This window comes from Micropterus dolomieu, linkage group LG22, assembly GCF_021292245.1.
Source record: "Micropterus dolomieu isolate WLL.071019.BEF.003 ecotype Adirondacks linkage group LG22, ASM2129224v1, whole genome shotgun sequence".
Taxonomy (NCBI): domain Eukaryota; kingdom Metazoa; phylum Chordata; class Actinopteri; order Centrarchiformes; family Centrarchidae; genus Micropterus; species Micropterus dolomieu.
In genome coordinates this window covers 27620173-27631402 of record NC_060171.1, presented here as the reverse complement: position 1 = coordinate 27631402, position 11230 = coordinate 27620173, and the positions used below count along the sequence as shown (strand labels likewise).

The 11230-nt window shown below is 40.4% G+C and overlaps 1 protein-coding gene across 1 annotated transcript; it reads left to right on the top strand.

Annotated features, from left to right (window-relative positions):
• Window positions 1-2240: 2240 nt before the first annotated feature.
• tgm2l (transglutaminase 2, like) lies at window positions 2241-10771 on the top strand. The gene is made up of 15 exons (XM_046038030.1): window positions 2241-2345; window positions 3169-3339; window positions 4511-4741; window positions 5234-5352; window positions 5808-5936; window positions 6302-6479; window positions 6854-6995; window positions 7092-7195; window positions 7501-7643; window positions 7827-7926; window positions 8171-8316; window positions 8440-8569; window positions 8798-8958; window positions 9751-9887; window positions 10136-10771. The coding sequence occupies exons 1-15, from the start codon at window positions 2330-2332 to the stop codon at window positions 10281-10283; spliced, it is 2055 nt and encodes a 684-aa protein (XP_045893986.1). The 5' UTR covers window positions 2241-2329; the 3' UTR covers window positions 10284-10771.
• Window positions 10772-11230: the final 459 nt, after the last annotated feature.

Genomic DNA, 11230 nt, shown 5'->3' with positions numbered 1-11230 from the left:
CTGCTGTTGTAGCCCATCCGCCTCAAGGTTGTGCGTGTTGTGGCTTCACAAATGCTTTGCTGCATACCTCGGTTGTAACGAGTGGTTATTTCAGTCAAAGTTGCTCTTCTATCAGCTTGAATCAGTCGGCCCATTCTCCTCTGACCTCTAGCATCAACAAGGCATTTTCGCCCACAGGACTGCCACATACTGGATGTTTTTCCCTTTTCACACCATTCTTTGTAAACCCTAGAAATGGTTGTGCATGAAAATCCCAGTAACTGAGCAGATTGGGAAATACTCAGACCGGCCCGTCTGGCACCTACAACCATGCCACGCTCAAAATTGCTTAAATCACCTTTCTTTCCCATTCTGACATTCAGTTTGGAGTTCAGGAGATTGTCTTGACCAGGACCACACCCCTAAATGCATTGAAGCAACTGCCATGTGATTGGTTGATTAGATAATTGCATTAATGAGAAATTGAACAGGTGTTCCTAATAATCCTTTAGGTGAGTGGATATATACAAGAAAACACAATTAGATTTTATCGACAGCTTATTTTAAATGACTGAAGATCAACATAACTCAGAATCACTTTCATGAAATAACTTAAAAAATTGTGATGAAATAGAGGAAATTTCTAATTGAGTCAAACTTGCAACACCCAGAAGTGTTGAAATTTGTTTTCAACACTTCTGGTTGTTGCAAAAACAAATTTCAACACTTCTGGGTGTTGCGAGTTTGAGTGTGGGGTGGTATTGTACTTTTTACTTCACTACATTTCTCTGACAGATTTAGTCACTAATTACTTTTCAGATTAAATTTTTTATACCAAAGACTAAAATATGTTTTGTTATAAGTTAAACTACTCAACATTTTGTAGAAGTGCAGCTGACATAATTATTAGAAATAATAATCACAGAAATGAACTGGCAACAACTTTGATTGTTTAAGACATTTTTCATGTAGAAAACATTTTATGGTACTACCTTCACAAATGTGAAGGTGCTTTTCCTTTTAATTATTTAAATTTATTTGTAATAATTTTGAGCTTTTTACTGTTAGTTAGACAAAGGCAGCATTGTGAAAGTGTCACTTTGGGCTCTGGGTAATTGTGACAGCATTTGTCACTATTTTTTAGAATTTCAAATGATTAATAGAGAAAATAATCAGCAGATTAATCCATAATGAAAATGATCATTAGTCGCACTCCTAATAACTAATGTAATATTTGAGCTCCCACTCAACAATTACAACAGTAAAATCTTGTTTTTACATTATGCATGAGTAATCATAATAATTTAATATATAATACTATCACAGTCACAGGAACTGTTTCTTTCTGCAGTGAGTATTTTTAATACTTTGGCTACATTTTCCTGATCATACATACTTTTACATTTTCAATGCTTTTAATTGTAAGTATTTTTACAGTGTAGTATTAGTACTTTTACTTAAGTAAAGGATCTTAATACTTCATCTACCACTGACACACACACACACATATAACTGAGTAACTTGAATTATTATTGAAAGAGTAAGCTGTTTATAACGAATGCCATCTTTTCATAAATAGGAACGTTCGTCTACTGTATTATTAAATACTGCTTGTCATGTCAGCAACCACTGACAAACATCCATACTAATAGTACTTTTTCCTTTTGATGCTTAGGTATTCTTAAAAGCTGGTACTTTTGTACTGTGACTCAGACAGAAATCAAAAATTGAAGACTTCTACTGTTACCTTACTCTAGTACAGGATTTGTGTACTTCGTTCACCACTCATGTTGAATTTGCTTTATTCATTTCTGTTTCTTATAATGAGCATATGACTGAGACGAGAATCATCTACCTCTATCTTTTCTAAAACAGCTGAGCATTGATGTGGGAAATTTGGGACGTTTGCTAATTGCCCAAATTGCTCTTGTGTAACGACTGGAGCCCACTATCACATTTACCCTACAAAGAGTTTGACAAGTAAAGAAGTGACTGGATGTTACTTCTCTACTGACTGCACTCAATGTCACAGACCTTGACATGCTCACTCCCAAACATATACATGTACACTTCAACGTATACACGTATACAGCAACAAAGACCCCTCTCTGTCTCAAAGAGTGAACAGTCAGTCACAAACCTCAAACACACACAAGTGATGTCAGAGGTCACTAAGGGAGTTGAGGTGGAGTGAGTGGGTGAGTGTGTGTGTCAGAGAGGTGGGAGGGCCAGGTTTTGCTGCATAAATACAGGACTGTGATGGACACTGAGTGTGAAAAGAAAAGTGTAAAGACACTTGAGGACACTCGGAGCAACATTTTAATAGACTTTAATAGGAAGAAGATCTGCCATGGCCAACAACAAGGGTAAGTGATTTGCTATCTCTCTATCTATCTATCACCACATTTTTTTACCGCATTACAAACATAATTGGAGAGCATGATGTGTTTGAAAAATGTGCTGATGTATGACTCGACACTTGGTGTGATGTGACCCAGCCTAATTCCTGCAACTAATACAAGCCCATAGCTAGGGCAGGGATCCAGCTGGCCAAACGAGACAACGTTTCACAAAAAAACAGAATATAAACAATTTCTTTGGCAGCCTGGATACACCACAGTTATGCTACAATATATTTAGTGAGCTACATTTATGGTATTTTGTAAATATAATTGTTGCACTTTTGTGAAATTTTATCAAAAGGAAGAGTTCAACATCTTGGGAAATGCACATACAGTAAATTTGAATTCACAGCGAGGAGATGGTTAGCTTAGCTTAGCATTAAGACTGGAAACAACTACCTTGCTTGTTCTCCAAGGAAAACACAATCTCCCTACCAGCTCATTTGTTACCTTTGTCAGGAGCCAGGCCAGCTGGCCTATTTCCATACTTTATGCTAAGCTAAGCTAACTGTCTCCAAGCTGTAGCTTCATATTCATTACTGTGCAGAGTTGTTTTTAAATTGTTAATTTAAGTTTTTTTCCTAAAATGGTGAACTATTCATTTAAAGAGAATACATGAATTGAAGCCGACAACTTGATCATCAAGTTCAACTTGTGACTTGTAACCACAATGCACCTATCTGGCAGTAATGTCACAACTAAAGTGAAACTCTTCCATCACTGCTAATATTTCACTTAGCAACAAGAGTTTATTGCAGACTGATGGTTGAACTTTGTCTCCTGTCAGGTTTGATTATTGATGTGGATCTGAGAAGTCATGAAAACAACTTGGCTCATCGCACCAGGGAGATTGATCGGGAGCGCCTGATAGTCCGCAGGGGTCAACCCTTCTCCATAACTTTGCAGTTCTCTGACTCTTTTCCCCCCAAACATCACCTGGAACTGGTCCTGCAACTTGGTGAGTGCAGCCTTACTTGGAAGATGCTGTGATGCATGTGTGTACCATTATACACTGCTCTATTATGTTTCTGTACTGACATTCTGACTAAAGCAAAAATAATTGCTTTACTTATTCAGTAAGAATGAGTTAGACATAATAATATGAGTTAGACATAAGAAGAACTTCAGTAAGTTCTAGTCAGTAAGATCCTTCTACGATAACTTTTCAGCCTGTCCGTGACCTGTGGACTGGAGTGTCCAATTCTCTTCCAAATAAGCACCATACTCTTAAACTTTGGATAACTTGACACTTTTACAAGATACCACTTTGTAGCTACAGCAGAACAATGAGGCTAGCAAATATGTGCAATTGTAGGTGACAAGACTAGGCAAGGAGGTTAGCTTCATTCCCAACACTCAAATCCACGTTTCACACATCATGCTAACTAACACAATTTAGCATTAACTTTCACACCTACATGTAAAATAGAGTGTATTTATTTTAAAAAAATCATAATTTTAGATGATTTCAGATGTCTTGGTTCTGTACTACATTCAGATTGCGAATTACAGGGGAGCCAGGGGTACCTAGCCTCCTCTTAAAAAGACATAAGTTCCCCTAAAAACATGATTTGTGAAATGGGGGTCCCATCTGTATCTTCAGTTTTTGTATCTTCATTATCAGGGATCATGCTTAAAATTAGGCTATGATTCCCATAATTAATTTAAGGTAAAGGACACTTTGGACAGCAAGCAGGAAGTACCTTCCCACCTCATCTGTGAGAGGGAGGGAGTGTGAGAGGGAGTTGTCTGCCATTAAAGATACTGACAGCGAAACTCACAATGGGTTGCTTGAAGACAGCTCTCATGGCTCAATTTTGTGGATCTTAATGGACCCCCTTTAACATGTTTCGTCCCAACATGCTTTATCACTCCCCTCCGTAAAAAAAAAAGTAAGCTCCCATGAAAACCAAGGTATAGCTCGCACACTGACTACATTCAAACAGGTTTCAACTAGTTCACGTTCAAGGGAAGTATCACTTCATTGCCTTTGTTCATTATAATGAAGGAGCATATTACCTGTCCTTCGTGCTATGCTGATTTGGGATGCTGCCTCAGATAAACAGCAACAAGATGAATGAATGGTACAGCAGTCCATTTTATAAATTCTAAAACCTTTTTTTCTTCAGGTAAGACAGACAAGGTGTTGATCAAGGTTCAGAAAGAGCATGGGGCCGGAGCCAAATGGTGGTTTAGCCAACATGCAGCACAGGATGAAATGCTGCTGACTCTGCACAGTCCAGCAGACGCCATCATTGGCCAGTACCATCTGGCTGTGTTGATGATGTCACCAGACGGACGCATTGTAGAGAGGACCGACAAAAATAGTTTCCATCTGCTCTTTAACCCTTGGTGCAAAGGTAAATCATAAAGCCACATGCACACACACACTCTGCTATGTGCTTTCTCCAAGACTCCAAGGTCAGACTAAGCACATTCACGTACTGCAGCTTTTAAACTTAATCACGCAGCTCCTCAATCGAACATGTGAATTGATTCAGTCACTCAGCAGAAACAAAAAGCAAAACAAACTGGATGTGTTATCTCCATTACTCAGCAGGAGTTTCTACCCTTATCCCCTCACCTGTTTGGGGCATCCATGACAGGTCCCCATCACCACATATCAGCCTGACAGCATTTATGGGAGACTTAAGCATTGCCATTCTGATATTTTCCACCAACATCATCAAAAAATACCATATTCTGAATTGATGTTGTTGCCAAGTTTCTAATATAGAGCATCTAATCAGGAAACAAAACGTCTGCATTCATTGTGATCTGTGTTGAATGTTAATGTTTGTTATTCCATTGACATGATGACACTCTTTTTTTTGTGTGTGTGTGTGTACCAGATGATGCGGTGTACCTCCCTGATGAGAGTCTGCTCCAAGAGTATGTAATGAATGAAGATGGAATCATTTACATGGGATCCTGGGATAATATAAACAGTCTTCCCTGGAATTTTGGACAGGTAAATCACACACACGCACGCGCGCACACACACATTGTGTGAATGGGTTATGTATGTCTGTGTCTGTCAGGCCGGTAGGTGGCCTGTGTGAATTGTCACATCAGTGTGACAGCGGAGACTCGGGGGCTTTGGCTGGATCAGGAAATCTGGTTGGCGGACGGAGGAAACTTCTGGACGGAAGGTGTCAGAATGTAACCAAACCACACAAACAAGGGCTTGTCCCTTCACAGCTCACTGGGAGGGCAGAGAGGAAGACAAACAGGCAGGCAAACATGGCAGATAGACAGACAGCTGGTGGTGTAACAGACACACTAATGAGAAACAAATGTGATTTGAAAAAAAATGATTTTAAAAAGGTTGAGAAACCTCTCCTGGTCCACACCCAAGCTTTTCTTTTCTTTGGTCCTTCTCATGTTTTCTCTCCATCTCTCTGTTACTCTCTGTCTCTCTCTTAGTTTGAGGACTATGTGATGGACATCTGTTTTGAAGTCTTGGACAACTCCAAGGAAGCCTTGAAAAACTCTGAGATGGACATTGAGCGCAGATCTGACCCCGTCTATGTCAGCAGGATAATAACTGCAATGGTGATGATCTCTTCTACTCGCTGCTGAAACAATACTGACAGTTTAACAACAGTTCAAGAAATAAACACTTGCATTTAGTTTTCTCTGTCCAAGGTTAACAAATATGATACTTTAGTGATCCAACCAATGTGCAGTTCATGAAAGCTTTCCATTCAACCTGGAGTCCTAGGTAGGTCTTTCCCAGGAAACTCAACATAGAAATTGAATCTTCATCACTAGAAACTACAGGAAGGCGTTGTCATAATACTTGCCTTACTGTTTGATAGACAAATGATCCCTACATTTTCGATCCTATACACATTTTGTCATGCAGTGAATCACAGCTGTAAAGATGTCTCCTCGACTTGTTGTCTCCACCTGTCCAGGTGAACTCTAATGATGACAGGGGTGTGTTGCGCGGTCGCTGGCACGAGCCATACTCTGACGGAGTCGCACCGCATCGATGGACCGGCAGCGTGCCGATCCTCCAACAGTGGAGCGAGGCCGGGACGAGTGCAGTCAAATATGGCCAGTGCTGGGTGTTTGCTGGCGTCGCCTGCACAGGTGAGGTGTTCACCGATTTCACTGCTGCATGATTCAAGGATCCCAAAGCGTAATAGTTATGAAGATCAGAAAAATCAAGTGTTTTGGGAGTAGATATACTATATAAGTATTTAAAGGACTAATTAAACATTTTAGGAAATATGCTCATTCACTCATTCAGTTAGCCATGAAGACTGATACCGCTCTCATATCTTTATGGTAAATATGTAGCTGCAGCCAGCTAACTTAGCTTAGCATAAAGTGTGTGTCCAATACTCTAAAACCTCAGTATCAGCAGACTAAAGCCAAATTTAAAAAAAGGAAAGGAAATAAAGAAAAGTAGGTAGGAACAAAGGAATGAATGGTCCCAGTCTGAAGGTGTGTTATCGTCACAGTGCTGCGCTGTCTGGGAATCCCAACACGCCTCATCACCAACTTCTCTTCAGCCCATGATGTCGATGGAAACCTCTCTTTAGATTTCCTGCTGACTGAAAGTCTGGAGCACATAGACGGAAAAGACAGACAAGACAGTAGCTGGTAGGAACACACACACACACACACACATTTTGCAGCAGACATTACATTATCTATTGTAATGTGGTGCCTTTTCTCTCGTCTCCTCTCTGATTTCAGGAACTTCCACTGTTGGGTCGAGTCCTGGATGAGGAGAGACGATCTCCCCAAAGCAAATGACGGCTGGCAGGTTTTGGACTCCACCCCTCAAGAACGGAGTGATGGTACATTCCTCATTCCTGCTTAATCTCTGTTATTCACCTCTTTCTTGTACTTATCTGTCTTGCCATGTTTTACAAGACATTTCTCGCCTTATCCACAGTGAAAACTAAAAAATGTTCATCCTACCCGTTGTCCCTATAAACTGTTCTCAGGAGTGGCACTGCTGGCTTTCTTTGGTATCATATAATTGTGACACTTTGGATTCAAAGCTGGTTGATGTTTCCTATCGGGCTGTAATTAAACTAAAAAATCTGAAGCTTGATTTCTGTCAGCAACTATCCAATGATGCACAACTTTTGCCCTTCAGGTGAATTTTGCTGTGGTCCGTGTCCGGTGACTGCCATCAAGGAGGGAAATCTAGGAATAAAGTACGACGCTCCATTTGTATTCGCTGAGGTCAACGCTGACATCATCTACTGGATCGTCAAACAAAATGGCCAACGGCAGAAGGTGACTGACTTTAGTTTTGACTGATTTCAGTTCTTCAAAAACAGGACTCAGGCAGAGATAGATTATTTTGGTTAAAATAAAATCAGATTTGTTGTTGAGATTCCTATTTTCTCAAGTTAAACAGAACCATCTTTAAGAATCAAAAATACTTAATGATAATGATGAACATCATTATTGCTACAGATCAGAGTGGACCAGGAGAGTGTGGGGAAGAACATCAGCACCAAAAGTGTTCACGGTGACCACAGAGAAGATGTCACTCTACACTACAAATATCCTGAAGGTTAGCTGGAAAGTCTTAGACACAGGAGTAGACAGAATAATGATTGCAGAAGTTTAAAGCAGCCATAATAATAAACCATTATTGACTATAACATACAGTGTATGAAATAAACATTGACTGATAATGTAACTGATGGATGCTCCGAAGCTGCAGCATTATGTAACGCTGTGATGCTAAACTGTTAAACATCTGTTTAGGCTCATGTGTAGAATTTACTGACACATACCCAACATCTTCTCCACAGGCTCCAAGAAGGAAAGAGAGGTGTACGAGAAAGCAGGACACCGGGTCACAGTGCTGACCAATAAGAAAGCAGAACCAGGACAACTGCAGCTGTCAATCAAGCATGCTAAACCTGTATTTGGGACAGACTTTGATGTGATTGTTAAGGTATGGAGGGCTCAGACCTGGTGAAGTTATTCCACACACAGTGAATCTGGGGCTGCTGCTTTCTGAGTGTAGTCTGTATCTGTTTCTGTAAATTCAGTGATGATGAATCTTTTCTGTCTCCAGGTGAGGAATGAAGGAGGCAGAGACACTCATGCTCAGCTGACCATGGTGGCCATGGCGGTAACTTACAATTCTCTCCACCTAGAGGAGTGCAAGAGACAAACGGTCAGTGTAACAGTTCCAGCTCACAAAGGTTAGTAGCTCAAATAAACACACAAAGGCCTCTGGTGTGTAGACATACTGTAAAACAACAGTGCTGCTGTGTCTTACCTACACACATCCTGTTCTCCCTATTTTGCAGCAGCATGATGTATCATTTTTTCTGTTTAATGCTGCATGTGTGTGTGTGTGTGTGTGTGTGTGTGTGTGTGTGTGTGTGTGTGTGTGTGTGTGTGTGTGTGTGTGTGGTGTGTGTTTTCAGCCCACAATGAAGTGCTGCGTCTGCACTATGACGACTATGTCAAGTGTGTCTCTGAGCATCATCTGATCAGGGTGAAAGCGCTCTTAAAGGCTCCAGAGGAGAACGAACCCATCATGACAATAGCCAACATCTCACTGAGCCTGCCTGAACTGCTCGTACAGGTGGGCACGCCCAGAGGTCATAGTTGGACCATGAACGCATTTTTATGGTTGGAAAGCATCTTTTTTGGGCTGTCTAAAAAAAAGGAGGATTGGTTAGAATAAAACTATGGACTATATAAGTATGCAGGTGCTCAGTCAATCTCAGTTTAAATAAATGGAGCTAGCAGACTAGTGTACATGAGAAACATCCCACACATTATTCCTAGAGGTTGTTGTCTCAGTGTTGAAGAAAATGACAATCATGGGGATAAAAATAATTAATAATCACTGCAGTTTTCAGCTGTTTTGTTATTTAACATCAAAATGATTGTAGCTTTTAAATTGTCCCGCTGTGACAATGCCTGGTTTAAGTTTGTGTAACATCACACCAGGCTGTATTAACTTTTCAAGGAGCCCAGGACCCATTTTAGGAATACAGGAACCGTACCTGCATTTTGACTCAAGGAAACAGGGTCTAAATTTAGTTTGTCTGCTGTGTGTGCTGTTCCTCCCTGTTCTGTGGGTAGTATTTCCAGATATCACAAAGGCTCGTGTTGTTGTTTCCTTAAATGTGAAATTTGTAATAAAATTTAAATCCTTCTCTTTACCGTTCTTAAGAAGCAGTAAAAAAATCAAAACAGACATAGTTAGTTCCTATGTTCAGTTGCTGTGGCTCTGTGGTACTACTTTTCCTGTCTAGTGGAAGCCTTTTGATGTTTTGTGTTTTAGGACTGGAAAGCATGGTGTCCTACGCTGTGATTTGTACCTTTATATAGTCCCATAGAACTTAGAGCAGTCTCCTCTTTCTTTCAGGTGCCTGGGAGGGTTACTGTACAGAAACAAGTGACAGCCAACTTCTCCTTCACCAATCCTCTACCAGTTCCTCTGAAGGGTGGTGTTTTCACTGTGGAGGGGGCCGGCCTACTGTCTGCCACTAAGATCAATGTTAAGTAAGTACTGAGTCATCCACCTTCACTACGAGACAATGACAGGCAAGGTAAGACTGTTTGATCAGTCCGCCTTGTTGTCTAACACGTCCAGAGTGAAACAAGCTATTTATAAACTATTCATGGTCCCCTGAGGATCAGCAACAACACATCAAAATGTCCAATACTTTAATTTCCTGGCAGGACCTCAAAAATGAAGTAAAATAAAACTCAAGTATTAATTTTTCTCTCTCTTTCTTTTCTTTTTTTAGTGGTGATATATTGCCAGGCCAGAAGGTGTCTGCAAAACTCTCGTTCTCACCCATGCGGGCCGGGGTGAGGAAGCTCCTGGTGGACTTTGACTCTGACAGGCTGAAGAACGTGAAGGGACATGCCACTGTGGTGGTCCACAAGAAATAGACCCCTGTAATTACTGGACCTTATTAACATGCGCTGAGAAATAATACTGCTACAATAATCACAATACAAACTCCTGTATTCCCGTATAGCCTTCAAGCCTGTGTCCCTACTGTATTCACGTCTATTGTCTGAAGGATTTATTAATTAACTACAATAACATGGTTAAGGATGTGAGAACACACTTTTTCTGAACTCATTACTACACATAAACACAATCCCAGGTTTCTGTTTAAGACTGTGGATCAGCTGGTAAACCCAACCCCTCCTTGTGCCTCAGCTGGAAGTAATGATGACTGTGAATTGTTTTTATCTTATTTTACCAATAAGGTGGTGTCAATCAGAGCCTATATTACCCCCGTGGACTCTTACTCAACAGCAACAAGAGAGTTTTAACCAGTTTTATCCCATCGACTTGTCTGAGCTTTTAAAAACAGTATCACAAATGAGAGTGTCCTCCAGCCCACTTGATGTAATACCTACAAAGTTTTTACTGAAAGTAATAGATTCTGTTGGGCCCCATTTGATCTCTGTTTTCAACAGCTTCCTATCTACTGGTTGTGTCCCTGATTATTTTAAAACGGCTTGCGTGAACCCACTTTTAAAGAAACCTGGTTCCCTCCCACATAATTTTAGACCAATTTCAAAACTGCCTTTTATTGCAAAGATTCTAGAAAGAATTGTGTCCAAACAGCTGCTCACTGTACTGGAAAATAACAAAATATTTGAAAAGTTTCAATCTGGTTTCAGGAAGTACCACAGCACTGAGACTGCCAATGACCTTTTAATGTCTGCTGATGATTGTGCTCAGTCCTGGTATTCCTGGACCTTAGCGCTGCTTTTCTCACCATTGAGGCTTTTAACCAGAACAAAGAAATATGACCACATTACTCCTATTTTAGCTTCATTACACTGGCTCCCAGTATGTTTTAGAATTGACTTTAAAATTC

What these genes read in the sequence shown, in the direction of transcription:
- tgm2l (XM_046038030.1), top strand. An exon ending in CCCTCAAGAACGGAGTGATG is followed by an intron (nt 7,196 to 7,500) that starts GTACATTCCTCA and finishes TTTGCCCTTCAG; the next exon opens with GTGAATTTTGCTGTGGTCCG. An exon ending in ACACTACAAATATCCTGAAG is followed by an intron (nt 7,927 to 8,170) that starts GTTAGCTGGAAA and finishes TCTTCTCCACAG; the next exon opens with GCTCCAAGAAGGAAAGAGAG.